Source organism: Aspergillus glaucus (genome assembly GCF_001890805.1).
Source record: "Aspergillus glaucus CBS 516.65 unplaced genomic scaffold ASPGLscaffold_2, whole genome shotgun sequence".
Classification (NCBI taxonomy): domain Eukaryota; kingdom Fungi; phylum Ascomycota; class Eurotiomycetes; order Eurotiales; family Aspergillaceae; genus Aspergillus; species Aspergillus glaucus.
Window position 1 is genome coordinate 549,476 of NW_019170454.1, and position 25,593 is coordinate 575,068.

At 48.5% G+C, this 25,593-nt stretch overlaps 12 protein-coding genes across 12 annotated transcripts; 5 read left to right on the plus strand and 7 right to left on the minus strand.

Annotated features, from left to right (window-relative positions):
* Window positions 1-1,661: 1,661 nt before the first annotated feature.
* On the plus strand, window positions 1,662-2,336 carry ASPGLDRAFT_54484 (uncharacterized protein; the record flags this gene model as incomplete). The annotated part of the gene is made up of 1 exon (XM_022548082.1): window positions 1,662-2,336. The coding sequence occupies one exon, from the start codon at window positions 1,662-1,664 to the stop codon at window positions 2,334-2,336; it is 675 nt and encodes a 224-aa protein (XP_022405101.1).
* Window positions 2,337-2,515: 179 nt separating this feature from the next.
* Window positions 2,516-4,266, minus strand: pex26. Its single transcript, XM_022549493.1, has 3 exons — window positions 3,633-4,266; window positions 3,036-3,574; window positions 2,516-2,990 (listed from the first exon to the last, which is right to left on the minus strand). Exons 1-3 carry the CDS (start codon window positions 4,088-4,090, stop codon window positions 2,695-2,697), a joined length of 1,293 nt encoding a protein of 430 aa, XP_022405102.1. The 5' UTR covers window positions 4,091-4,266; the 3' UTR covers window positions 2,516-2,694.
* Window positions 4,267-4,499: 233 nt separating this feature from the next.
* ASPGLDRAFT_63316 (uncharacterized protein) lies at window positions 4,500-7,868 on the plus strand (the record flags this gene model as incomplete). Its single annotated transcript, XM_022548643.1, has 7 exons — window positions 4,500-4,740; window positions 4,787-4,879; window positions 4,932-5,161; window positions 5,216-5,852; window positions 5,899-6,255; window positions 6,838-7,508; window positions 7,569-7,868. 7 exons carry the CDS (start codon window positions 4,500-4,502, stop codon window positions 7,866-7,868), a joined length of 2,529 nt encoding a protein of 842 aa, XP_022405103.1.
* Window positions 7,869-8,120: 252 nt separating this feature from the next.
* ASPGLDRAFT_31580 (cysteine-rich PDZ-binding protein) lies at window positions 8,121-8,600 on the minus strand (the record flags this gene model as incomplete). Its single annotated transcript, XM_022544073.1, has 3 exons — window positions 8,121-8,206; window positions 8,271-8,394; window positions 8,457-8,600. The coding sequence occupies 3 exons, from the start codon at window positions 8,598-8,600 to the stop codon at window positions 8,121-8,123; spliced, it is 354 nt and encodes a 117-aa protein (XP_022405104.1).
* Window positions 8,601-10,864: 2,264 nt separating this feature from the next.
* On the minus strand, window positions 10,865-11,086 carry ASPGLDRAFT_91828 (uncharacterized protein; the record flags this gene model as incomplete). Its single annotated transcript, XM_022550507.1, has 1 exon — window positions 10,865-11,086. A coding segment is annotated over one exon (222 nt), but the record flags the coding sequence as incomplete, so codon positions are not given.
* Window positions 11,087-11,230: 144 nt separating this feature from the next.
* ASPGLDRAFT_140923 (uncharacterized protein) lies at window positions 11,231-12,555 on the minus strand. Its single transcript, XM_022541713.1, has 4 exons — window positions 12,321-12,555; window positions 11,959-12,252; window positions 11,817-11,894; window positions 11,231-11,762 (listed from the first exon to the last, which is right to left on the minus strand). Exons 1-4 carry the CDS (start codon window positions 12,497-12,499, stop codon window positions 11,393-11,395), a joined length of 921 nt encoding a protein of 306 aa, XP_022405106.1. The 5' UTR covers window positions 12,500-12,555; the 3' UTR covers window positions 11,231-11,392.
* An 813-nt stretch (window positions 12,556-13,368) lies between these two features.
* On the plus strand, window positions 13,369-14,538 carry ASPGLDRAFT_31583 (uncharacterized protein; the record flags this gene model as incomplete). The annotated part of the gene is made up of 5 exons (XM_022544074.1): window positions 13,369-13,382; window positions 13,441-13,883; window positions 13,935-13,985; window positions 14,058-14,173; window positions 14,347-14,538. The coding sequence occupies 5 exons, from the start codon at window positions 13,369-13,371 to the stop codon at window positions 14,536-14,538; spliced, it is 816 nt and encodes a 271-aa protein (XP_022405107.1).
* Window positions 14,539-15,257: 719 nt separating this feature from the next.
* Window positions 15,258-16,400, minus strand: ASPGLDRAFT_54491 (HNH endonuclease signature motif containing protein; the record flags this gene model as incomplete). The annotated part of the gene is made up of 4 exons (XM_022548083.1): window positions 15,258-15,457; window positions 15,528-15,861; window positions 15,980-16,104; window positions 16,172-16,400. 4 exons carry the CDS (start codon window positions 16,398-16,400, stop codon window positions 15,258-15,260), a joined length of 888 nt encoding a protein of 295 aa, XP_022405108.1.
* Window positions 16,401-16,635: 235 nt separating this feature from the next.
* Window positions 16,636-18,251, minus strand: ASPGLDRAFT_140924 (uncharacterized protein). The gene is made up of 5 exons (XM_022541714.1): window positions 18,037-18,251; window positions 17,833-17,980; window positions 17,704-17,776; window positions 17,529-17,653; window positions 16,636-17,474 (listed from the first exon to the last, which is right to left on the minus strand). Exons 1-5 carry the CDS (start codon window positions 18,224-18,226, stop codon window positions 16,766-16,768), a joined length of 1,245 nt encoding a protein of 414 aa, XP_022405109.1. The 5' UTR covers window positions 18,227-18,251; the 3' UTR covers window positions 16,636-16,765.
* A 752-nt stretch (window positions 18,252-19,003) lies between these two features.
* Window positions 19,004-19,983, minus strand: ASPGLDRAFT_705360 (uncharacterized protein). Its single transcript, XM_022549494.1, has 3 exons — window positions 19,622-19,983; window positions 19,327-19,483; window positions 19,004-19,276 (listed from the first exon to the last, which is right to left on the minus strand). Exons 1-3 carry the CDS (start codon window positions 19,887-19,889, stop codon window positions 19,231-19,233), a joined length of 471 nt encoding a protein of 156 aa, XP_022405110.1. The 5' UTR covers window positions 19,890-19,983; the 3' UTR covers window positions 19,004-19,230.
* A 367-nt stretch (window positions 19,984-20,350) lies between these two features.
* Window positions 20,351-21,084, plus strand: ASPGLDRAFT_42003 (60S ribosomal protein eL43). The gene is made up of 4 exons (XM_022545528.1): window positions 20,351-20,392; window positions 20,468-20,498; window positions 20,670-20,834; window positions 21,004-21,084. Exons 1-4 carry the CDS (start codon window positions 20,374-20,376, stop codon window positions 21,065-21,067), a joined length of 279 nt encoding a protein of 92 aa, XP_022405111.1. The 5' UTR covers window positions 20,351-20,373; the 3' UTR covers window positions 21,068-21,084.
* An 809-nt stretch (window positions 21,085-21,893) lies between these two features.
* ASPGLDRAFT_116676 (putative PHD and RING finger domain protein) lies at window positions 21,894-23,833 on the plus strand (the record flags this gene model as incomplete). Its single annotated transcript, XM_022539797.1, has 2 exons — window positions 21,894-22,194; window positions 22,251-23,833. The coding sequence occupies 2 exons, from the start codon at window positions 21,894-21,896 to the stop codon at window positions 23,831-23,833; spliced, it is 1,884 nt and encodes a 627-aa protein (XP_022405112.1).
* Window positions 23,834-25,593: the final 1,760 nt, after the last annotated feature.

The following is a 25,593-nucleotide window of genomic DNA, read 5'->3' on the forward strand; positions in this document are numbered from 1 at the left end:
AAAAAAAAAAAAAAAAAAAAAAAAAGAAAAAAGGGAGAATAGTAAAGCAGTCCCACGTCCGGAGGAATACGGAAGTATAAGATATGACTTGTCCCTCGGCAGACAGCGAGGTATATAGACACGGGAAAGTATAAAAAAGGAATCGGAGGACCCGGAGAACAGATAAAAATAAGAAAAAGTAGCGAAAAGCGACCCCTCCAATCTTCACAGGATAGCGCCCTTATACTAATAACCAGCGCATCTCGGGAATGAGGATCATAGACCAGCGGCTTCTCGGTTCCAGTGGCGGATGTGCTCTGCGGAGAGGGAAACAAGACGGGGAAGCGGAGGCCCGCTGGCTGGACGAGCGGAAGCCCAGGGTGTGAGGATTTACCCGATGCACCTGAGATATAACTGTTTTACAGTAGCTTTTATATAAAGTGCTGTCCTCCGGTAGCTTTACCATTCATCCTATGTGTGCTCCGTAGTTCCTGTACTCTGTACAAATGTAGACCGGACAGTAGGAAATAGCATACACCAGCACCTCGGCAGAGCAATTACCATATCATTCAATCATAGGATACTCCAGAATAGAGTCTGGCGCATCCATAGTTCCCATCCTGTGTTCCGTGCTGTCCATTTCCGGAGTCAGGATAAGTTCACATGCCATCCTACAGGGTTATGCACACAGCACATAGTACCACAGCAGAGTACAAGTACGGCACCCCGTAGTTACAAGAGCAGCTGACTCAATTCCGTGATTCCAGATTTCCAGAATCCACTGATCTCCGGCGTTGGATCTCTGCGAAAACGGAAGATTCCGGTCATTGGGTAAAGATTCATTTCCCAGTGTTGATTTTCAACCGAGGTAGAGCGAGAAGGTGCCGATGGCTGCCATGGATGGGGACGGCGATTTGAGACTGTGAGTCCAGGTTTTACGGAATGGTGAATTAGATTAGAGGAAGTATTCTGGATGTCTGGGCTGTCTGGCTATGGGAAATCCATGGTGTTCTTCTTGTTGATTGTGCTAGTTGGTGACTTGGTGTGTTGAGTACGGGGTAGTTTTATTCCGCGTATGGTTAGTTGGTACAGCAGCACTATAGCTACAACAACCACTATGATAATTCTGTACGAGTACACTAACACGCATGTCAAGAGTATTTGCAGTTTGCAATACTCCGTACAGAGTACAGATACAAGCATCCGATATCGCATTTTCATCTGCATTCACATGAAATCAGCTGCCAGGCGCATCAGCACATGATGATGACGATGTACTACTGCAGAATGCCCCGAATTGGGCATATGGCATTGTCTCTCTAGAATTTTGTAGGAATTTCTGTACAATAATAATATGAAGAAAGCAATAGGAATTTCCTATGCGGGGACGGAGGGCATACCATACTAAGGTATTGAACCCCGAGTTTGAGTACTTCGTACTCCGGACTCCTGTAGTTTGAGCGATAAAATGTAGCAGTAGTTTCGCAATTCCTCTCAACCTCCCATATTATCTGTTTCTATCTATTTAGCCAGGTTATGTTGTAATATCTCTTCAATTATGCTGGAGAACTCCGCCTTGGATGAGGTATACCGGCGAAGCTCCGTGATGGAAGACCGTACTGTTTCCAGGCCCCATTTGAGTTTCCGCATAATGTGAGAAAGACAACTGGGTTTTGGATCCGATGACCTATGGGAGGGACCTGGAATTGAGCAGCCCTTCAAAAAAGAGAGCGAAGATTGAAAGGCGTGTTGCTGTTAGGAAGAAGCAACTAGAAGAGGGAAACACCACGGACCAATTCCTGGACTACAAAGACGTCCCAGAGGGAGAATTTGGGGAGTTGGTCAAGCACTGTACGGCAGCATTATACTCGTATAATCACGCAACTGGTGACCTAGCCATCAAAGTCATGCCCAGCACGGCCCACGACTCAGCCGCGGGTGTCATACAAGACACAATTGGAACTCAAATCATTTCTATAAATCCCAGGTACCAGCTCGATACCCTCCACACCTCTATAATCCGGTTTGGCCAATGGACTAAGCAAGCTGATTGTAGCTGGGGACCCGAGAACAACGGTCCTACTGCTGTGGTCGAAACCGGACTAAGTGAATCTACCACCAGATCGATAGGCAATGCGAGAGGTTGGATCGAAAGTGTTGGCTCTACTGTCAACATCGCAATCACCGTCAACATTGACACGCACCAACCTTTCATCACAATATGCAAGTGGGTGTATGGCGCACGACAATCATCTGTTGGACTACAATCCGCCAGACAAGCTTCGCCCTCGGCAGCGATCCGAACTACTGTTTACTTCCTCGACCGCCAGAACAACACTATGTACCTGTTTTATTAGAACGGACTAGAGTAGGGGTCGACCTGCAATGACCAACCAGCTCGTGCTGGATTTCAAGTCAGCTGTTGGCCGTGATCCCAACGCACCAGTGGAAGTTGATTTCATCATAAGCAGGCTGGATATGGAGAGAATGGCCAGAAAGGCTTGGCAGAGGCAGAGGTTTTGGTGATGTAGGGCAACTTAGATAGCATGTGATACCCAAGGCTGGGCGTTAATTCGGCGTTTGTTCAATCGATATTCCAAGTGGGTAGCGTTAAATCTTCAAGACTGACAATGATCAAAATACTACTAGACTGCCGTTTATACATACAAAGGAAATATTAAACATCCCATCCCATCCCATCCTATTACCAACACATCAGATATAGCTCACCTTAACGCCCATCCCAATCGTCCCCTTGACCTTCTGCCAACCAGCCCCAGTCACGCGCCGGATGCGCTCCCGCACGTCCTGCCTGCTCAGCACCATTACAATGCCCAGCACGAATAACACCAGACGAGCAAGTGATAACGGGTTGCCGGAGACCATCCGTGAGATGTACTGCACCAGGTTGCGCAGTACATTTCCAATGGCCCGGCTGGGTGCCCGCGACTCCGACTTTTCGGGTTTCTTGAGGTTTTTGGATCCCGAGGGTGGAGAGAAGGCCGTTCGCCCTGACGAGCTGCCGGTTTTGCTGGTAGATTGGCGGTCCGTTGAGCGGGTTCCTTTGCCTCCTTTGCATGCGCGGTTTGTGTTCTTCTTTTCGACGCCGTAGTCTACCTCGCTAGGGGTTTGTTTGTGGCCGCTTTGCTCGGCACGCTCGGCGGCTGCTTCCTCGGCTTGTCGGCGTTCGGATTCGTGCATTTGTCGCTCCAGTTCGGCGTCTTTTTCGCGTTGTAGTGCTGCTGCGCGTAGCTCTCCTTGTTCTTTTTCTTCTTTGAGATTGTCCAGGGTTTGCAGGAAGACTTCTTTGTTCTCCTCATCTAGAACCTCGCTCAGGTTGATGAACTCTGCCGCATATTCCCACTCCTCGTTTCGGGGAAGTATGTGTAGAGTGAACAGCTCGATGATCCTCACCCTGGCGTTTAGGTCTTTCGGGGTGTCCGTTCCACCACTAGATCGGATTGTGCGATGGTCGGAGCCGTTGCGTAGATGACCTTCGACATCCAGGTTCGGCTGGCCGTACGACGACAGGTAGGTTTCGAGACGCTGTTGATTGAGCGCTTGCGAAGGAGAGTGGCTCAGTAACAGCGTAGCCCTGCAAATCACAGTCAGCATCAAGCAATCAAACAAGCGATAAATCCTCCAACACGTACAAGTTATAAACAACCTCCGCATCTACCGATCCCTCAAGCCCCCTGTATCCCGTCTGCACGACCGTCTCCCAAATCCCCCCATCGCGAACCTGCGATGAGACAGCCTTCCATTCCTTCTGTCCAAACAACTTCCTCCCCTCCTCAGGACCCAACTCAACAATCGCGCTCAGCAGCGTGATGTACAAGTTCCAGACTTTAATCCTCCAGGTACTCGGGGCGGCCGCAATCGGCGGTGTCGAGGCGTCGCCGTTCACGTACGAGTCGTCTGGGACCTGCGAGGGCGTGATGACGGGTTCCAGCGCCGTCAGCGACTCATGTAATCGACGCGTCAGGTAGAGTTGTGAGGCTTTTTTGTAGGTTCGGGAGCAGAGCTTCGCCGGGGATAGCGACGAAGCGGAAGAGGATGAGGATGAGAGCTGCGACTGGGAAGCCGACAGGTGGGTGGCGTCGTCGGCCATTGTGTGGATGATTAGATTGGAGTAGTATAGGGGGAGTAGTTGTTCAATTCTAGAGAAAAATAACACAATCAGAGAAAAGAAGCATGGATCGCGACGGTGAACGTGTCCGACCAGGTTGGGATTGGTTTGCTTTCGTTTTCCCTCGGCTCGGGTTAGTCTGGGGTCTGATGTCACGGGACTGACTACTGAACACCACGATATCGAGCAGAGTACGGGGGTAATAACAGAGTAAGTAGAAGGTATTTGGAGATATCAAGAACTAGCTAACTGAAATAACTGAACAAGATCCATAGTCACGGCTCAACTCCGGACGCGGAACTGTCACTATCAAACATCTCCCTCTCCACATGATCCCGTCAATACTACTACTCTCGAATATTATTATCCCCAATAGAGCATAGAGCACAAAATGGATGTCACTACAGAGACCTTCTCCTACCATCTCCCTCGGATCTTGGATAACTTGGCCAACTGTTGCTTTGTCTCGCTGGACTTTGAGTTCTCCGGTATCTCATATGGCATCACATCACAAAGGACAGCCCAGGGACCACAGTCATTGCAGGATCGCTATTCGGAGGTCAAGAGTGCAGCTGATAAGTTTCGGATTCTACAAATTGGGTTGACGATTTGCAATGAGGATGTTACGACTGGTAGGACCAGAAGATGTCGCAACTGGGCTTGGTCTAACTGTTGCAGGATTATACACCCTGAAACCGTATAATATGTATCTCAGCCCGACGATGGATCATAGACTGGAGGTGGAAAGGAATGTCACCTTTCAGAGTAGTGGTAAGTCCATTAATGACCAGTTTCATTGACGGTACTGTTACTGACTGTACAGCCGCCGATTTCCTCTTGGAAAACAACTTTAGCATGGACGCATACTTCAAAAATGGAGTAAAGTATCTCTCCCGAGACGAGGAGAAAGAGGCCACGGCCAAAGCCACGGAACGGCGTGATCGTCCGGTGGTACGTCGTCTCGAAATAGATGTCAAAGAGGAGGACCAAGAGTCGCTCGAATTCTTGGAAGCCGTTCGAAAATTAATTGACGATTGGCTTGCTCTTGGTAATGTAGACATGCCACTTCCGATATCAGACAATCTTCAATACTGACCGTTTTAACAGGGCCGTGATAGTTATTTGAACATTCCACCACCAACCCGCATGAACGACCCCAAGCCTACGGGGTTCTTTCCCACGACTTTGAACAGGTTCCAGAAGAGGCTCGTCCACCAACTGATTGAAGCGGAATTTCCCTCATTGGTGACAGTCGGCAAGCCTGCGTTCATCCAGATCCTAGAGTTCGACGAAGCACGTGAAAAGGCCGTCCGAGAACAGCGGATGAGGTACCAGGAAGAGAGGATGATGAAACAGACAGGGTTCCGGTGGATTGCAGAAGCGTTGGCTGGGGGTGATTTATCGAATCTTGACCAAGGGTGCTTCATGGGTGTCATGGCGAATTCTCCCGCGGGAGCTGGGTTATCTCTGAAAGAATTCGCGAACAGACTGAAGGAGCGATTGAGAACTCACCGGCCTGTCATTGTTGGTCACAATCTGTTCACGGACCTTATTTACTTTTACAGATGCTTTTTTGGGCCGTTGCCGGATCGTGTTGAGGATTTTCAGGCTGCGGCTCATGAGATGTTTCCGGTCTTGATGGATACAAAGTATATGGCTACGCATGACTGTGGTTCTATCAATCCGATATCATCTTTGTCGGAGATCAATGACAGCTTGTTGAAGACATCGATACCCAAAATGAGTGAGTTGCCATCTCCTACCGTCGTTACTTGATACTGACTTGACAGCTGTACACCCTCAACACTCCAAATATCACGACCAGAAGGTTGATCATGAAGCGGGATACGACAGTTTATTGACCGCGCAGATATTCATCAAACTCTCCGCCCAACTCCGTCACGGAGGTACCTCCAAGTATCTTGGAACAGCCCCGTTGACACCTCAACCGGCAGAGTCCACTGAGTCTACAAACCTGCGCACAAGGTTCGATCTTCTCCAATGCGAAGAGACCGCAGACACCTTTGGCAGTAGTATCCCAGCAGCCACGACGCCCCAGACCCGGAAGATGGTGGACAATGGTGAATTGATCCCCCGATTCGACGCGGAATTCTGGAAAGCGTATGGCAACCGGCTGCGCGTTTTTGGCACAGAAGAACGGATGTGCATCATTAGATAGAAACACGCCGTCCCCTTGACGAGCTACGAATGTCATGATAGACCATAAACCGTAATACTACAGCGAGGCAACGAAATGTGCGCAGCATCTATCTAACAGTACGCCTTGGCTGTAAAGAAGGTACCGCTAGCGAAATAGCCGCAAACGTAAACTAAGTACTCGTTCTGAGCACCGCTAAATGATCACTTGGGCGTAGGAAAATCTCTCTCCAGTGATGATAAGGAATGGGTGCTGGAGAAGAAAAAGAAGAAGAGGAAAACTCGAGTCGGAATTTTTTCGAAGATAAAGGCCGGCGGCCATGGCACACTAGCCTGTTTGGGAATAGTGCCGTAGACAGGTGACCGCCCAACTTTTCTGAGCGAACCTCAATTATCGGCGTTGAACTGGGAGAAGAGAGTCCGGCCAATTCACCACCGTTTAGACAAGAAATCATGTCTTCGGGATCCAATGGTGCCCGGCGCATAGCGTCGGTTCTGCGTACGTGATTATACCCCCCATTCTGTACATCCGCTTGGAAAACTTTTGCGCGGGGGACTGACCATCATTTTAGGGCCCTCTGTGGTCGACTCGAGAGTATGCAGAAGCTGTCAACAGACCCTCGTCCGCCGTGACTACACCTCGGCCGCAGCGACACCGCTAGAATCCACCTCAACAACCAATTCCTCCCCCGTCCACCCCGTCGTGCCCGCCAGCCACATCATCAACGCCGGCGTGCTCCTCTCCCGCCCGCCCCAGATCACCCGCGACCTAACCTCCTTCGAAAAGTCCTACTTCTTCTACCAGAAACGCCTGAACGAGCGTCTCGTCCTCCCCTTTACGAAATATTTCTACTTCAAGCCCGGAACCCCCGCCGACGAGGACTGGAAGCGGCGGGTGCGTGAGCGCCAGACCCCCGCGCGGGACATTGGCAAGTACAATGCGTACTCGAAGGACGCGTGGAATGACGAGTTGCTGGTTGGGTCGAAGGAGGCGGAGCCGGAGCATATGGTCGAGGCGCTAGTGAAGGATGCCGAGGAGACGGCCAATGCTACTTCGCAGGATACGAGTAAGAAGGAGGAGATTCCGCGGCCGTTCCCGCGGGTGACGGAGGCGGATACCAAGGGTGATCAGCAGAGTTTGAATCGGTTGTTGCAGAGGACGCTGTATCTGCTTGTGCAGCATACAGATGGGTACTGGAAGTTGCCTAGTTCTCCTGTGGAGACGGGTGAGGATCTTCGAGTGGTGAGTTCTCCAGCTGATTAGCCGATGAAGGTACCGTATCTAATGATTTATACTCGATAGGCCGCTCAGCGTACCCTCGCACAATCCGCCGGAGTCAACATGAACACCTGGATGGTTGGCTACCACCCCGTCGGCCACCACGTCTACGACGCCCGACAACCCAAGCCCGACCAGACCGGCCGAACAATTCTTGGCGAAAAGACCTTCTTCATGAAGAGCCGCATCATGACAGGACAGGCCAACTTGAGCGGAAACGTCCAGAACCTCAAGGACTTCAGGTGGGTGGCCAAGGATGAGATCCCGAAGTTCGTGCTGCGGGATTACTGGAGCAACATCAGAGATATGCTGGCTGAACGGTAATGCTTGAATATCGGTGGAGCGGTTGTGTTGATAGAGCGGGGGTTGTTTCACTTGTCTAGTGGCTGTTGTCGTTTGACGACGGGCACTGAATGCATATAGTGCTATTATGGAGTATGACATGTATAACTAGTTTTTTACACGCAAAATTCAATCCAATTCTGTTATGCCAGCAGTCCCTTATAGCCCTTATAGACTCCAAACGCCATGCCATATGCCAAAATATGCCAAATAAATGAGTAAATGATAGGCGCATCACTTCAGATTGAACTTCTGCCCCTGGACAATCGGCTGCTCTTTGGAAGACTTTGCAGCCAGACTCTTTCCGCACATCGGACAGGCTGTACATGTAGCATTAGCACTCGCCAATCTCACCAAACCATACAAGGCAGAATCGAGACTCACAATTCTTCTGATAAGCACACCGCTGACAAAACTTCTTCCCCTGCTCCGTCTTCGTCTTGCACGATTCACACGAAGACGAATAAGCAGCATACGGGTTCTTCGCCTTGGAGCTCAACAATTTATTCTATCCCCATTAGCATCACCCTCTATTACAACCACACGTATATCGAGAAAAAAAGGTCATACCTTCGAAACACCCGTACTCCCCAACGTCGATTTAGAACCGCCACTTGTCGCGGGCGAGCCGTAGTACATTTCGTTCTTGCGTTTTACGCCGGGAGTCGCGAGTTCGGTGGATTTGAGCTTTTTCTGGCATTTTGAGCAGACCATTTTGGTTGTTTTGTTTTGGTTTATCGTGCCTGGAAGTGTATGTTAGGGAGAGAGAGAGAGAGAGGTGAGGTTGGGGATTCGGGTATGACGCCACCGCTTTCTTTATACTGCCTCGATTTGAAGGAGAGCCACCACTTATATTCGTACATAACGTCCCTACATAGAGCCTAACGCCTAACACAAACAAATGGTTCATATCGAGAGCACATGAGCAACCAACCCTAGACAAGTCCGCCTCACGGAACAGGGTATTTCATCCGCCAGTAAGCATTTTCCAGAATCCTCGTGACGCGCCAGTCCTTGCGAAGCGTTCGCTTTTTGATATCTTCCAGCTCTGCCAGGGAGATCCCTCGCGCACATATGCTCTGCAGTAGATATCGGAGAGTTCTCACATGAGAAATATCGGCATTCACTGACTTTGTGAGGGAGTTCCGAATCCATTCGCTAGTCTTTGGATCCATGTTGGCGCCTCGCTCAACAAGGAGCCGGGCAGAAGTCAGATGTCTCTCGTCCTCTTCCTCTTCCTTGTTGTTGTTGTATCTCCAGCCCGATCGGTAAATTGTCCTGAGTGCGTCCATATCGGCCCCGTGGTGCAGCAGGACGTCAAGGGTTGCCCCTGCCGCTTTGGGGTCATCTACTCTTGCTGCGAGTTCCAAGCTTGTTCCATTTTCGATTCGTTGGATATGTTCCAAGCTTGAGTGGCAGCCTCTTTCAAGAAGGTAATTGACGGTTACTGAATCGGCTCGCGTCATGGCATCCTGCAAGACTTGCACGACGTACAGCGAATACGGTCTTGCCAATGCAATGATCCGCAAGGGCCGAGCTTCATTGTCATTCCCTTCTTGAGTTGCTGCATGGATTGGCATGTTGCACCTGTAGAGTTGGCACTCTTCAGGTGTTTCCACCAGGTAGTCCCTCTCCCGCAACATATCGGTTATTTCCTTAGTGCCCGAGCGTGCGATCTCTGTTCTCAGGACCAATGCGACTACCGATCTGGCGTTGATACGGACCCCTCTGCCAAGGATCAGTCGAAATATCGCTGGGAATCGGACTGCATGGCACAGGGCAGCCATGCCAAGTGTACATGTGTTTTGGTGGTACAGGAGACGGCCCGAGAAGGTATATTTGTCCCGGTGATTGATCTTGATGCCCTTGTCCAAAAACAGCTCCACGATCTCCAGATGCCCTCTTGTGATGGCCTCGAGGAACGGTGCCTTTTGCACAGTACCATATGGCTCAGCACCATACTCCAACAACAAAGCGACTGTATCCTTATGGCCCCTTTCAACAGCCCTGAGCAGGCAAGAGCCTTGGTAGTATGGGCATGTGAACTGTCTTTTGCCAAACTGAGTCTTCTGGTATTGCTCTGGGTCGTTATCAAGGACGAATTGAAGCATGTCTGTGAATCCACAAGTTGATGCTGTAATCAAGATAAAGGTGTAATTCCAAAAACTACTGGGCACTTTGCTCTTGAAGTCGCTATGTTTCAACAGAAGCTTTGCCACCTCAACATGACCTCTTTCTCCCGCCACCCCCAGGATTCTTAGTGAGTGGTCTCCTTCCTCTGCAAGAATTTCCCGGGAATCACAAGCCCCATGATCGAGCAGAATTTGAACAATCTCCACATTGCCAGAAAGGGCTGCAAAGTATAGCGGTGTCTCCTTCTTTGAAGCACATCCGAGGTTCGGATCAGCCCCAAAGCTGAGCAAGAATCGCAAAACCTCCACCTGGCCAGATGATGCTGCTAGAATTAACGGTGTTCTGCCGCCAAACATACATGACGCTTCATTGATAAGCGCGGGATACCGCTCTGTGATGAATTTCACCATAGCAAGATCACCCCTGCCAGATGCCCCTCTGAGCAGCTCATGTATCCCGTTCTTACTCACAGCAATCCCGAGTGCACGCAGCTTTTCGAGGGCCGTATCCCCAGAGACATTCTGTATCCCTCCTCCTCCGTCACCACCACCACCACCGTCCTTTTGCGCTTGCGGCATCTTCAGGTAGCTGAGCATGACCTGTGCCATAGCGTCGTGGCCTTGAACTAGTGCCAAGAACAAGGGATTCTTTCTATCAAGTTGGTAATGGTATTTTCTGTCTTTATTGTCTTGGTATTCGCTTCCTGGAATCGGTTGGATCCACTTCTCTAGCTCTGCAACGCGGCTCCCCGGACCCAGAAACGCTTTCACAAGAGTGTCATGACCAGAACTTATAGCTGTCTCGAAAGGGATTGGGCCGTGCAATTTCGAAATAGATCCCAGAGCCCCGCCTTCGATGGCCTTCTGAGCGGCTGACGCGACGTTATTCTGCACTGCCCATGAAAGAGCCGTTCCCTCGAAGTAGCGTGCGTTGTGGAGGTAGAGATACGGGCTTAGGAGGTAATATAGTCGGCCACTGACTTGCATGAGAGCGTTGATGTCGCTGTCATATTGGAGATAGCTGACGATCTCAACGACGAGCTCGTTGGATAGCGTTAGCAAGGTCATTATTATTATATGGTGTGCGTAGAAGAAGCTGAGGAGTGTTGACTGTTGGATATTCACTGGGCTGCGCGAATCATGTGACTTTGTTGTGGTTTGTTCCACTACAAAAGGTCTATGAATATATAGAAAGAACTTTCTTACATTCTAGCTTGTTGCTGATCTATTTCTGAAGACTCACTTGTGAACCCTATGAATGGGAGCGAAACAAATCCAAAATGAAAAGATACCAACATTGCTCAGAACCCCTACAAAAAACATACCAATGAAATATAACATTAAGGAAATTATCAACTTCACGCAGACCAAGTATCAACAGCACCACGTCTGACGTTTGTGCTGGTCCTTTTTCTCATGAAAACCCCCGTCTGTTGGGGCGTATATAGTCTCAACCAGTTCCCCAGACACAGGAGTACTATCCGACTGAGTATAAAGCAGTTGCGGAGGAGATCGTTCAGGGAGCTTTCCAGAAATCTGCCTAGATTCTTGTCCGGGATCGAGGTTACCATCTTGTCTTTGTTTTGCCGATTGCAAGAGACGTTTTGGTTGTGGATTGCGCTTAATTAGCTCTTCGCTCCACAACCCGAATGCCAAAACCCACATGCTATCAGGCTTGATTTGCTTCATATTACGGTCGTAGACAGGGTCGATGATATCGATGAATGTGAGGTCCACGAGGTAGCTGTTTTGTTTAGTACTGATTCAACCTAGAGCAAGGGAGGAAGATAGGTCTTACAGCTTATCATTTTCGATGTCGTACTGGAGAAAGTCGGGGTCCTGTTGGAATATGACATACCCTTCCTGTCGCATGTACCTACAGCGAAGTCAATTAATCAGCAAAACGACACATAGCTGCAAGTCAGGTCATGACAACTCACTCTAGTATCTCAGTGAGCTGACAACGAATGCTCTCAAGTTGAGCCTCAGATAAGCTTTCAGACATCTCCCCAAGCCTTTCCCCAGGAACGCGTGACATGACAAGGACATCCACTTCACCCTGAGGATATGGAAGTGTCAAGCCCGCAGGCTGAGTAGCACAATCGATATAGGCTGGGCCATAGCCGGCCTCCGAAAGGGTGTCAAGGACATCGATTTCATGGAGAAAATGGCTGGAGGTGATCTTTCGCGTTCCTTCGATATCTTCGATGATTTCGAAGTCTTCTGGGTTCAGTCTAGATAGGAGTAAGGGGTGGTTAGTTTCGGGCTCAAACATTGTCATATACGTGAGTATACAACATACCCATAGCGAATTTTGACCATAATCGCTTCATCGGTGTCCAGGTAGCGTGCCAAAGTCAAGACATGCTGCTGCGCATATGTAGGGAACAGCACCTCAGTGAGCTGCTTCTCAAATTGAACTGGTCTCTTTTTGATATGCCGACCTCGACCAGTAAAATCATAATTCCAACGAGGATACATGATGGTTTTTTTTATTTTTTATTTATTTTTTTTTGAGATATTGAATCTGATCCAAGGCAAGAGAACGAATTGGAGATGGTTAGCGCTGCAGGAAAGATAGTTTTATTATTAAAGAGATTTTGTTGAACATAAATGAGGGCTGTATTCATTTATTGTTTCACAGGCAGATGGCTAAGGTACTTTGTGCTACATAGAACAGGGGTCCGACTAGGGTTGTGGTTTCCCTTTGGGTGCCCTCTTTATCTATTCAATTTCTATGTCACAAGGAGCAGTTCTCGGGAATGCTTGGGATAGGACTATTTGGATGTTTGCTAACGTTCTTGAGGTGAGCAGGGTCCTATACACGGGATAGAGGTCAATAGAAGATAAAAGAATCAGAAACGCGTTGAACCAGAGGGGTCGACAGCCTCCGGGGTAATATCAACTTACTCAAGGTGTTAAATCCAGGGCTTACCAGGCGCTTCCCGGACTTCATCTCGCTCAGTAGCCTCGACCCGGAAGTCTGGATGAAGCGCTATCGATGAGTTCTCGGGGGCAGCAGTTGAATCAGCACCTTATGAGATTGGATGAGCGAGCAAACGAATGATGACAGTAGGCAACCAGAGTAACCTATCTATCATTATTCCCAGCAAACTGAATAACACACCTGCTAAATCACGGCGCATATTGCAAATCACCGTCATCATGGTAGTAGTCCATTGGAAGTACTGGCGCTATTTCTCAGTCTCCGTAAGCAGAGAGAGAGGGGGGAGAATATAAAGTCTTCGATAGTTGGTCTCTGTTGAGACTCTATTTCCTCAATCCAACTGCACTATTTCACCTTCTTGTTGAGCCTTATTATCCTGCTTCCCTCTTTTCAGATCTCCCAAATGTATCGGATCTGGTCTGCACTTCCACGTATTTTTGTGAGATGGACGCCATACCAAGTCTATAAGCAACAGCGTCCGTTCATTGACCGAATCCTGGATATCAAGGTGGGGTGGCTTCGAGGAAGAAGTCAGGACATCCGTCCGTGCCTTGACGGGAAACCTAGTGCAAGGTCTCGGTTCAACTTACCCAGAAGAGGTATTTGCCGTCGGAAATGAACTGGGAGTTCAGTCCCGATTTGTCGAACACATTGGCCACGGCCTAGGAAATGTATTCAAAGAGCTTGGTATCAACGTTCACTTTGCGGACTTTCAGGTCGCCGTCCCACCCGCTGATAAGCAAGGACTAACAGGTCAAACGGCTAACAAGGAGTATGGCTCTCGCTCGGTGTACCCGGACCTGCTTATTGTCTCTGAGGGTGATTTCAAAATCCTTGTGGTGGTGGAACTCAAGACCTTTTGGACATTTCATAAAAAAGACAAAGAGACCGAAGACGAGTTTATGGCCAGGTGCCTTGGTATGGTCTATTCAGATGCATTTGGTCCTTCAGCAAGCTAACTATTCATAGGGCAAGTCGTCCGCTATATGGATGACTTCCACTGTCGGTACTGCTTCTTCAGTACTCACGAAAAGACATGGTTTTTATAGAGGAAAGGAGACATGTAATTCCTCCGCGCTGGTCCAATCCTAGCTGAAACGGCATCGTCGGATAGTAAGGTATCATTGGCGGAGTGCTTCCTGTTCCTTGCATCAAAGGTCAATGATAAAGATGAAGCTTTCTATCCGACAAGGGTTGGGAATGGTATGGTAAGTCAAAAGGATACCACTTTCTCATGATAGCTTATGCTGAGGTGTGAACAGACTACGCGCAAGTGGAAAGACTCTGAACGGAAGTCAACGCAGTAGATGACCAGGAGAAGTTTGTTTCCGGAAATAAGCTGGGAGCTCAGCCCCGCGTGGTGGATAACATGTGCCAACAGATTGGCAAGATTCTTGACGTTCGCTTCGTGGACTACCAGGTCATGGTATCCGCATCTGGTGTCAAAATCCAGCACGTATACCCCGACCTGGTAGTCATCTCCCTGGGCAATCTCCGTATCCTCGTGGTGGACAAAGTCAAGACCGACTGGACTTTTAAGCCCAAGAAAGGAGAAAGCACTGAGGCTTTTTAGCTGGTTGCTTCATTATGAGACTTCCGAGGTATCATCTCTGAATGCTAATAACCTGCCACAGGACAAGTCGCCCGATATATGGACGACTTTAATTGTCGCTATTCCTTTTTCACACCTACAACAAGACCTGGTTCTTGCAACGGTGTGACGATGATTCGTTTCGTTACGCCGGGCCAGTTTTGGCGAGCACAGACTCGTCAGCAGAGACGGTCCCCGTGCGAAAGTGTCTTTTGTACCTGGCCTTATTGACCAAGAATCACGATGACGCCTTTTATCAAGGAAGGGCTGGTTTGAAACTGGTATGCTCCTCCGAGGGACTACTCTTAATCATGGATTTTGCTAAGCAATGGGTAAAGACTATGTCAACTCGAAAGAGGGCAGCAACCGCTCCCACGCGATAATCCTCGGGACCAAAGCGGCGGAAACTCGCATAACTATTGAGACTGGGTGGATCCGATTAGGCATTTCGTACAGAATATGAAGAAAGATGGATGGATAAAGACGTCGATAGCCCAGAGACGCGGTGCACTTGTACGTTGAACTAGTTGCTCTATGAGCCCTAGTCATACTGATTCTTTGGTTCAATTGTAAATATACTTATGTGCTAAGAGTATCTCACGTCAAGATGTCAACTATGTCTGTCTGACGATGACAATGGTGTCGCTTTTTGCTATAGGATATTGGTACAGAAATCCACTCTCGGGTTTTGCTGTGTTGTGCTAGAAATCATCATATTCGTCCATGGAATCATAATCCTCATCATCGTAGTCAGAATAGGATTTCACTGGCTCAACATAAACACCTCCGCACAAGGCAGTAAGATGATGAAGAACCCATTGCATTTCCAGAAGATCCATACTCGGAAGGGGCTTCTTTTCCGGGTCATCAGTCTTGAGTGTGATTACATCACCCGAGCGGACTGTAGTGTTATTTCTGAAATTGTAGAGTTTAGCATCAGAGATTGACCTGTCCAGATTCTCATCAAACACATCTGTCACGAAGACACAGCCAGAAAAACTGCAACCGGAGCATTCTCTTGTCATTGCTCAACGACAATAGCTTTAGAGCGAACAGCCCTGCGTCCCAGTATACATGCGCATCAGTGGACGGCGTGATGAGGTTCTGGCAGACCTCAGTGCCCTTGCTTCCGAAGACATCCCGTTTCCGGCGCGACACAACATCCTTGTTCCAGTATTTGTCGAGTATGTCCCAGAACGACTCAGATCGGACTGTAGAGTTCAATGAGTAGGGGTATATGCGTGCGGTCTCTACCACTCCTCCGGCTCCGGTGATTACACAGCGGGAATCGTCTCTCGCGGAGCACTGTAATGGATTAGCCAGTGTGTACGTGGAAGGGGATATCGAAGACTTACTAGATCTTCCTCTTCTTGGGATGGGGAGCAAGCGGCGCGTTTAAGACATTCAAGGGTGGTAAAAATACGCCTCTCGATGTCCGATACTCATCCTCCTCATCTTCCTCTTCCTTTTCTTCCTCTTCTCCCTCAGGAGAACTATCACGCTCTTGAGTCGGCGCCTCATCCACGGTAAAACGAGAACGATCAGTCCCTGCAAAAAACTCAGTTAATAAAAAGCCAAACCTGTCGAGCTAAGGGTTGAAAGGATGCGTCCTTACAGGGTCTAAACACCAGTTCCAGCATAACACTCATCATAGCAAAGTTCAAATTAAGAATATTTGTATCGATTTCCGCCAACTTAACAGCTTTCTCTAGTTTTCCAATGCTGCAAAGCCATATGATGCCCATGAGTCCTGTCGCGGTTGATAATTCCCGTCGAAGTGTATCTAGGCGATGGATTAGATTTTGTCGGTACTGGTCTACAACTTGAGCTCCGGGACCCTCCATTCTTGTGAATGCCATCGCGTATGGGTGTTCGCTGGTTTGAAAAACCGTACGTTGTTGTTTTATGACAGTGAGTCACTGGGGTTATTTCATCCGTAATCATGTGACTAGAATGAACACCTCTGCATTTCCGAACCCTAATGATGCTCTGCAATTCTCGAGCAACTCAGGGAACTATCGTTCATATAGCTATGTGATGAGGAAAGATAGAAAAGACATACATCGTAATATCAAGAAAGCAGGGGAATCATGGTTTTATATGGCATGGCTGCATATCTGACTATGGCTAAGAGATATCAAAAGAAAAGTCGTCACTGACAAAAGAATAGGGCAAAAAGAAAAAAGAAAAAGAAAAAGAAAAGAAATCATCAGTAGTCAAAAACCTGCGTCTCAATCCGACACCCCACCTTCTCCAAACGATTCACAAACTCCTGTCCCAGCGTAGCCGAAGTCACAATACCACCACGAGAGACCTTCCTCACCTTCTCCTCGTTGCCCAAAATGGTCATCGCCGCCTCAGCCATAAGAAGTCCGGTGAAGACATACATCGAACCATCGTACGTCAACTTGCCAAATACCCGCTGCGGGGACGGGACGTCCTGGTCTGCCGTTGCGATGGCGCGGTACTCGACGCGGTCATTGACAGAGTCCTCTTTGGTAGGGCCGTTGCCGGGAGTGTATATGTAGCGTTTCAACAATGTCCGGACGGGAGGCAGGAGGATAAGGGCTATTCCGGCCATGAAGGCTAGGTGGATGGCAGCGCCGACGAATGCGTTACGCACGCGCAGAAATTGGCGGGAGAAAAAGCTGGGGCCGTAGAATTCGGGCATGAGGGTACTGCTGCGGTGGATGATGCTCACGTCTGCCGTTCCGGAAGGGCAGGTGGTGAGAGTGCCGAGGTCGCGCACGGAGCGGATGCCCAGGATTCTGGAAATAAGGGGCTCGTTGGGGATTTGACGGGATGGTTTAGAGGCGACAAGAGTATAAGGGTCTGCGATTTTCATCAGATCGGAGGCGGGAAGAGATTCAACAATGGTCAGAATAGTGTTGAGAGTGCCACCGCTGGCTCCGGATGTTCTAAAAAACAGTTAGTATAGGGGAATCCGTTAATTTGTTGACTCGAGAGCATACTTCATCTCTTCGATGGCGCTGACCACGTCTCTGGGCTGGCAAGAGAGCTTCTCACGAACAGTCTTAACAGTGGACCAGGTCAAGATATCCGCAGGTGCACTTTCAATTCCAACAGAGGGGATAACCTAGAGTATATTAGCACACCTAGTCCACCTATATGAGGTTTCCAACTAACAATAGCGCCATTTGCTTTGGCGGTTTCATGGTACTTGTCGATAATGGACCTCACCCATGGGGTCTCTCCCGTACTACATAGATCAGCCATGTCCGAGGTCAGTTCGGCTAATTTATAGCAATCACTTACGCATCAACGTAGTGTGTCCCATTGGAAACACACGCCTCAACAACAGGAGTCGAATACAAATGATAAGGTCCCACGCAGTTGATCACGACTCTGGTCTTCTGCGCAAGAGGCTGCAATTCCTCGCGGTTGAGCTGGACAGCAATAATCGCTGTTACGCGTTAGCAACAAGACCATATGCTTATTAGCTGACAAGCAGGTACATACCAGGATCCACGCGGTCAGGGTTCAACTCCTTCAGCTCCTTCGCGATACCCTCGACCTTGGACAAGTTCCGGCCAGCCAAAGCCCACTTAAGGTTCGTAGGGAGGCTCTGAACGATATGCTCCGCACAGAGCTTACCGGTATACCCGGTAGGGCCCAGGAGCACAATATCAAATTCCCTGGTAGCAGCCATGATTTTCTTTGTTTATTGCCGAGGGATGAATTGTGTTTGAGCTCTGGTTCAGATCACAGGGGGAAACTTCACGGTGTTTTCCCCCGACGGACATGTAACCGTAAACGGCAATGCAAGCCGGCATACTTTGGACATGTGACTCGGACGGCTTGTACGTCACGTTTATGTTTTTGGTTTCTTTTCTGGTATATTCTGTGCAGAGTGAATATCAAAGAGGGGTTATTTGGAGTATATCTATTTTTGAAGTATAGGGAATCACTCTTCATCAATATATGCCTGAGGCACCGAAGGGGCCGAGGACAACAAGATACAGAGCAGCGGAAGATACAGGAAAGTATACAGGAGTTATTTTGAGTATAGTCTCAATTAACGAAACAAGAGGTTCAGAAAGAAGGACTTTAAGAATGGTTACTTACATTTTCAAGCCAAACTTAGCATTGTTGCGAGAAAGCCTCTGTATTACCACATCCATCAATGCGTGCAATGCATTTCTGGATGGCATCTCTGGGTCGTCCTCTTCACTGATATGGTATTTTAAAATCATGTGCTAGCTAATATGACTGGTATCTTCTTCGATTCGGTAGGCTGATTGTCTCGAGCATGACGGGGATCACGTTTCAGGATTTCGAATGCGAGATGCTCGTTTGAGGATGTGATGAGTCGGAAAGACAGGTTTCCTATCTGACAACCCAAGCCCGAGTTCTCTGGGCTTTCATATACATTGCCATCTTGGAAATAAGCGACATGCACTCCTTCAAGTAGGTTTTTTGTTCGGCGGGCGAATGTGTCCGATGAGATAGGCCCGGCGAGAACGAATTGGTTGTCATTAACCCGCCAAAGGAATACCATTATCCGGCGGTACCCTCCCTGCTCTGGTCCTCCAAAAGCCTCACTTCTGATCATATGTGGTAAACATATCGTACTGAACACGGGCAAACCCTGACGGAGATGCCGGGTCGATACCGGCAAGTAACGTACCTCCGGTAGTATCCTGGGGCACACCACTACAGTACCAGCAATGGAAGTCGTCCATGTATCAGATGACCTGTCCTGTTACTGGTTAGCCTCATTCGAAGACAGGATCTCCAGGTAAGCCATACCAAGGCGCTGTGCCAGGACGCTTCCGCTTTCTTCGGGTCGGCGGTCCAATTGACCTTGGTACCAAAATGTTCAAGTTTTCGATCAATGTGGAAATAAGATCGGGATAAAGATCCTTTTTATCAATAATGGCACTCGAGAAGTCCGCAAAGCGAAGCTCTGTTCCCAGAATTTGAAGATCGTTAACCTTCCTATGTTTCCAATCACCCCCGTCTGAACTGCTTCCTCATTTCTGTGATGAAGTCCTCTTCCCCTGGCAAACATTTCCTCCAGGGGCTATCTAGTTGCATGCCTCACTTTGCACATGACTTATTCGGAAGTATTTTGGCCATTCGAAAGCACACTCTGATATGTGATTCGTGTTGCGACTCAAGGACCGAGTACAATGACCTAGTGTAACCATAGCCTCAATAGGATTGTTATTAGAAGTCTCCCTAAAAGGACCCTCCAAGGGTTTTCCATTTGACTGCGCTCGCCTTGAAGAATTCTCGATCACAATACAGAGTACTGAGTAATGCGTCATGGCAGTTTGGTGCGGACGATAAGCATAGGACTGTGACGTCATATCTCATATCAACATATCTCAGCAATAGACCGACAATTTTCTTGGGGTAGTGAGTAGAGGATGAAAATTCGAACTGGGAGGACTGAAATAAGAAGACTAATTGCGATTACAATAATCATAATGAGTCAAGGAGAGAAATCTACTTCGAGCAATGATGTAGTGAATGGTCACGTGTGACACGTGACATGACCCTTTTCGGCAGAGATTTCAGCGTTGCTACGGATAACAGGTTAAAGACATTTTAAATGATTATTTATATTAAATGTTAGGATAGCATTTATGTGTGATATCCACTAAAAATAATGGATAATATTCAGTCATTCATGGTTTTCTTGCTCGACCATAGCACAAAGTAAAGATCTTTGGTGGGTCTCACGTGACGCGGAGCCCTAAGCGAGCGCACCCACAACGACTCTCAAAGCGGCCGCCTCGAATTCCTAACCGCACTGTTTCCATCTTCGCTCAACAGCCGCACAGAGACAAGATGACGAAGCGCACCAAGAGTAAGTCTTTCCTACAGAAGATAATAATGCTCTATTTGAAGAGAAGAGAATAAAATATGCTAACTTGAATTTCAGAGGTCGGAATCACGGGTAAATATGGTACCAGGTAGGCTTTGCTCCAGACGACTCCCCTGCAACGAATTCGGTGTCGGATGTCGATTCGAAAATTTTTCCATTTGGAATCGAATGAACGAGTCGACGATTTGAAAGAACCGAGATCTCGAAACGAGAAAAACCCGAAGTGAACAGTTTCGTTGACACGATGGCTCGATAACAGATACGGTGCCTCCCTGCGTAAGCAGGTGAAGAAGATGGAAATCCAGCAGCATTCCCGCTACGTCTGCACCTTCTGCGGAAAGAACACCGTCAAGCGCAAGGCTGTTGGTATCTGGGAGTGCAAGGGTTGCAACAAGACTACCGCCGGTGGTGCCTACACTGTCTCGTAAGTGAACCTACGGGATATGAGATGGCGGTTTATCCTGCTGTGTTGCGGTCGGAGATACTACTTGGATTCAGGACTTGGCTTGAACTGGGATATCACGACCAGCAACACGCAGGAGGATGCCGAATTGAAATACTGGACTTGTTACTGACCGATGGTGCTTCTGCAGGACACCCGCCGCCGCTGCCACCCGCTCGACCATCCGTCGTCTCAGAGAAATCGCGGAGGTTTAAACGTGACCATGGGATCATTTTTTTTAGTTCTTACGTTTAAAAATTCAAAAGATTCTGGGCATCTTGAGGAATCTGTCATGAACAGCGCCTTTTTACCGAGTAGTCGACGGTTCCCCTTCGCGTCATCGAGATACTAGACATGAATTGAATACCATTGTGAATCACGAATCTTCGGACAAAACGAGTTTTCTACCACCCGATGTTATAATGTGCGTTCGAATGACCGGGGAGTCCATCGCTTACTGTGCGCCCCGGAAGGATGAGGTATGGGCCATCTGACTGGCGTAAGATTTTGCTGGCGACCGCTACAACGTCAGCTGTTCCTTTACATCCTTCTGCTCTGTCCTATGATGGTGCGTAGAATAATCCATTTCTTTTCGGGTGCCTTGTGTCCATCTTACGAGGTCCCCGACTGTCCACCAGATGCTCCCTGTTGCGCAGGAATCTGACCCTCCAATCCACCGTACTTGGCTGCAAGGGCAACCCACCATGTACGTATATATTAGGATATTTACCGAGAGAGAGCACTTGTAGGGAGAGTATGTGTGTGTCTCTTGAGTGTATATGAGTATGCATTTCTCTCGATGGTCACCGCCACGGCGTCATCCACTGGCCGGTCACGTTGCCGCCCAGACTGTTTTGAGTTAGACTGGATTCACGCTCCACCTTCAAAAAGCCCGGCTGCTTTCTCCCCACACCCTTCTCTCTCTCCTCTCCTCGGCCTTATTTCTTCTCCCTCCCTCCCCCTCTCCTTTTATCGCCTCGTTGCTCTTCATGCCTCCTTTCGCCTCCTCTGCAGACAACCTCGGCTCGTATCCTTCCGTCAATGTCCGACACCTGTATTGTCTGTTTAGGAGACCTTGGCGAAAGCGCCAGCAGCGATCCTCGTACTATCACCCCAGAACCCGTGCCAAGACCTGATCTCGAAGGGAAGGACAATTCCAACGATGTGATCAAGGCGGACAATGTTGGCGATGGTATTGAGGATCCTGGTCTGATCGCCCAGTTGCTCCCTTGCGGGCATATCCTGCACAACAACTGTTTGAAGCCGTGGGTTGAACGTGCCAACAGTTGTCCGATATGTCGTCGCAGCTTCAATGTCGTGCAGTTGAGTGACCGTCCTGGAGGTATGTTGACAGAATATCATATAGTTGATGGCAGATGCTAATCGTTGGTTGTGTAGGTTCCGTGCAATCCTCCTACGCGGTCGAGGACCGAGTCCAAGTCCCCGAAATCGATCCCTCGATGATTGTCGATTATGTCGACGACGACGTTGCAGACTTCCAGCCTTGTCCGGTCTGTGGAGACTCTGATAATGAGGAGCTGTTGCTTCTCTGCGATTGCTGCGATGTCCCTTCCCACACCTACTGTGTCGGGCTCGATGCCGTACCGTCGACCCCGTGGTTCTGCAATCAGTGTGAAGAACAGGGCACTGTCGGTGTTTTTGCTGATTCGTCAGTAATATCGCCACGAGGACAGGACAGTCGAGGTCGTCGCACGAGGGCACAACTCCGGAGACTGCAGACCAGGAACCACATGAACTCCCTTCACTGGGCCCGCGTGTGGCAGTCCGTCTGGGATCATCTCAACTTGGACCTCGATTTCCCGTTTGATGATGACAGAGCTGCACAGCGTGCTCTACAACAACAGCGAAGGGAGGAGGCCAACCAACGAGAGTTTCGAGCATGGCAGCGTCGGTTCGAGGTTGCAGAACATCAAGGTGGTAGCCACCGGTTTAGAGACACTGCTGCTCTTCTCGATATCGATGCTCCCCGGCCTTCTCGACCCCGCGCGCCCCGAGAGCCTACACCTGAACCCGAGTCTTTGGAGGAGATGAGGGCGTGGAATGCTTTCGAACGCGCCCGCGAGATTGAAAACGATCCAAGTGCGGCGAGGAAGCGAAAAGAGCCTACGCTGTCTCCTTCACCTGAACCCACTGAACCCGAACGGAAACTCAAACGTCCACGCACCCGTAGACCACAAGAGTTGGCCGCCTTGGCGTCGCAAAATGGCGAGTCTTCGAGAGCTGCCGGTGCGCAAGCATCTGCCCGAATCAACGCCGAGTCTTCAAACGAACCCAGTTTCCTACAATCACTTCTGAAGGAGGTTGATGAAGCCTCCACTCCAGGCGGTAGTACTATCTCTTATGGACCGTTTGGTCAGGTCACAAACGTCGATCATGCCACATCCGGACCATCATCACCATCCCTTTCACCTGCCCCCTCCAACCAGTCATCCCCTTGTTTATCCACCACCAGCCCACCGCCATATACCCGGAGCCGGCCCATATCGCCGCTCCAACTCTCATCCCCCGCTGACCCTTCATCTCCACCATTCTCGCCGGATGTCTCCCCATCCACTTCCAGAAACAATGATCTACCCGAGCCGACTCCGTCTCGCACAGATGCTGGCCGATCCCGGTCGCGGATACCACGAGCAGCGCAGGAATTACTGAAAGCACGATCGCTAAGCAATTCCCCAACTCGGTCCGGCCCATCCATGGGTGTGAAGTCGGACATCCAGAGGCTTGTGGGAAAGGCACTGAAACCATACTATCGCCGGGACTACGTTTCGAAGGATGAATATACGGACATCAATCGATCTATCTCGCGAATGTTGTACGAACGAGCGGGTGATTCAGAAGCCCTCGAAGACGACGCGAAAGCGGACCTTGCAACCGTTGCGAAAGAAGAAGTGCAAAAAGCGATTTCCTCCTTGAGGAAGCAGAAGCAGAAGGACGAATCTAGTGCGGATGGTAGTTCATGAAACAGTTTCTATTGCATTTAATGGTGTTTCTAAGTGATATATCTGGTTTGTGGTATATATCAAGGCGTTATCATAGGTAATTGTCAGCGGGTCTGGCTAGCATATACTGGGCTGTTGGGATTGGGACTGGCGTTTATACCATGTAGGATGATTTCCTTGGTTGCATATTTAGGAATACAGTTGAAGCCACGGTGGTACTGTTTGACCACTATCTGTCATTTACATCTTCTCAATTTCCAATATATATCCTTTAATTAGAACTCTCTGTCAGATTTCAAATGAGATATCTTTGAAGTCTACGTTATCGTGGAATTTGGGTGTGGTTGCCGATATATATATATCCTGCTGTCCGTAGTGATCTAATCCTCATATACAGACAAGTATAGCCTACAGAAACGTATGTATTTCTTTGCCGATGCCATTGTTGCATTATGTTTTAGGCCAATTAAAGACAGCATCTAGACTTGAGAGAGACCACCACAAAGCATCATTTGTCAAACGAAAAACCATAACTATCTTAAAGAAAAAATGATACTAACGTAATCATCCCCCGAGCGACGAACTTTGTATTCCTATATAAAGTAGCATTTTCAATCCGCTATAGCTTAGCAAATTTTTTTTTTTTTTTTCACTCGATATCTTGGATGGCATATTTCTAGATAATAAGCAGTCTGCGTACGGATTTTTAATTGACCTACTACTTTAATTGCACCAATAAAATAAATTACGGTGTATTTTGATGTACAGTGTGTATTTAAGACTGATCTCTATTTATTTTAACTAGTTATATGATCCACTGACATAACTAATATAAGCATAAGTAACGCGGTGTTTGTTGAGCTATAGCAGTTTGAAAAATGCATGGGCATACAAAGTTCGTCGCTCGGTGGTATTCGTCGCTCGGGGGATGATTACGTTATGGAAATTATCACCAAGCTGGCCAGCTAGCCACATCCGCGACCACCTACTATTCATATTTGCAATTTATCCACAACCACAACCATGGCTGATAATTCAAAAGAAGATCGCATGAAATTAGCTCTAGAAGCTTTTAAAAAGGTTCTTTTTCATTAAAAAAAAAAAAAAAAAAAAGCAGCAAAGGCATATGATGTGCCTCTCTCTACCTTTTAAGACCCAGGTTAAAGGAACCACATGCCACAAGAAATCAGTTGCCAATCACTGAAAATTGACACCTACTGAAGAAAAGACACTCATAATGGATTATTGATATGGGCCAGCGTAGCCTACCTCTACAAATCTCCACTGTACGTTCTTTGGCACAGTTATTACTGTCTGCACGGCTATCCTCCCAGACTGCCTATGTGGGCGAGTGTTAGGTGACTCGGTATATTTGACGCCATGATGAACTCTCCTCTGAATACAGCTGAAAATATGACTACCAGCATGCCAAATGTGAAGATCCAGAGCTTATTATGGGGTGGTATAAGCGCTTCCATGATGCTATTGAAAAATATGGAATTCTTCAGCAAGATATCTACAATATGGATGAAACTGGATTTCAGATGGACATGATATCCACAGCCAAAGTTATATATGGCTCAGAGACTCGGGCAAGCAATGCCAAAGCCTTACAGTCTGGGAATCGTGAATGGGTAACTGGCGATGACCATGCACAATGCCATCCTACTGCAACATGAAGTCCACCAGCTTCGCATGGAAAATAAGCATCAAAGGCAGAAACAAGCAGCTCCTATGGCCTTTATACAGGCTGGAGGGAGCCTGAAAGGTGCTCAAGGATT

What these genes read in the sequence shown, in the direction of transcription:
- ASPGLDRAFT_140924 (XM_022541714.1), bottom strand. Translation starts at nt 18,226, where the DNA reads ATGGCTGCTACCAGGGAATTTGATATTGTGCTCCTGGGCCCTACCGGG. An exon ending in CCCTGACCGCGTGGATCCTG is followed by an intron (nt 17,981 to 18,036) that starts GTATGTACCTGC and finishes AACGCGTAACAG; the next exon opens with CGATTATTGCTGTCCAGCTC. An exon ending in GGGACACACTACGTTGATGC is followed by an intron (nt 17,777 to 17,832) that starts GTAAGTGATTGC and finishes TGATCTATGTAG; the next exon opens with TACGGGAGAGACCCCATGGG.
- pex26 (XM_022549493.1), bottom strand. Translation starts at nt 4,090, where the DNA reads ATGGCCGACGACGCCACCCACCTGTCGGCTTCCCAGTCGCAGCTCTCA. An exon ending in GCGGAGGTTGTTTATAACTT is followed by an intron (nt 3,575 to 3,632) that starts GTACGTGTTGGA and finishes TGTGATTTGCAG; the next exon opens with GGCTACGCTGTTACTGAGCC. An exon ending in CAAAGGAGGCAAAGGAACCC is followed by an intron (nt 2,991 to 3,035) that starts GCTCAACGGACC and finishes GCAGCTCGTCAG; the next exon opens with GGCGAACGGCCTTCTCTCCA.
- ASPGLDRAFT_705360 (XM_022549494.1), bottom strand. Translation starts at nt 19,889, where the DNA reads ATGACGTCACAGTCCTATGCTTATCGTCCGCACCAAACTGCCATGACG. An exon ending in CCGAATAAGTCATGTGCAAA is followed by an intron (nt 19,484 to 19,621) that starts GTGAGGCATGCA and finishes TTCTGGGAACAG; the next exon opens with AGCTTCGCTTTGCGGACTTC. An exon ending in CGTCCTGGCACAGCGCCTTG is followed by an intron (nt 19,277 to 19,326) that starts GTATGGCTTACC and finishes AACCAGTAACAG; the next exon opens with GACAGGTCATCTGATACATG.
- ASPGLDRAFT_140923 (XM_022541713.1), bottom strand. Translation starts at nt 12,499, where the DNA reads ATGTATCCTCGTTGGAATTATGATTTTACTGGTCGAGGTCGGCATATC. An exon ending in ATGGTCAAAATTCGCTATGG is followed by an intron (nt 12,253 to 12,320) that starts GTATGTTGTATA and finishes ACTCCTATCTAG; the next exon opens with ACTGAACCCAGAAGACTTCG. An exon ending in GACATCGAAAATGATAAGCT is followed by an intron (nt 11,763 to 11,816) that starts GTAAGACCTATC and finishes TAAACAAAACAG; the next exon opens with CTACCTCGTGGACCTCACAT.
- ASPGLDRAFT_42003 (XM_022545528.1), top strand. An exon ending in ACGGGTAAATATGGTACCAG is followed by an intron (nt 20,499 to 20,669) that starts GTAGGCTTTGCT and finishes GCTCGATAACAG; the next exon opens with ATACGGTGCCTCCCTGCGTA. An exon ending in GGTGGTGCCTACACTGTCTC is followed by an intron (nt 20,835 to 21,003) that starts GTAAGTGAACCT and finishes GTGCTTCTGCAG; the next exon opens with GACACCCGCCGCCGCTGCCA.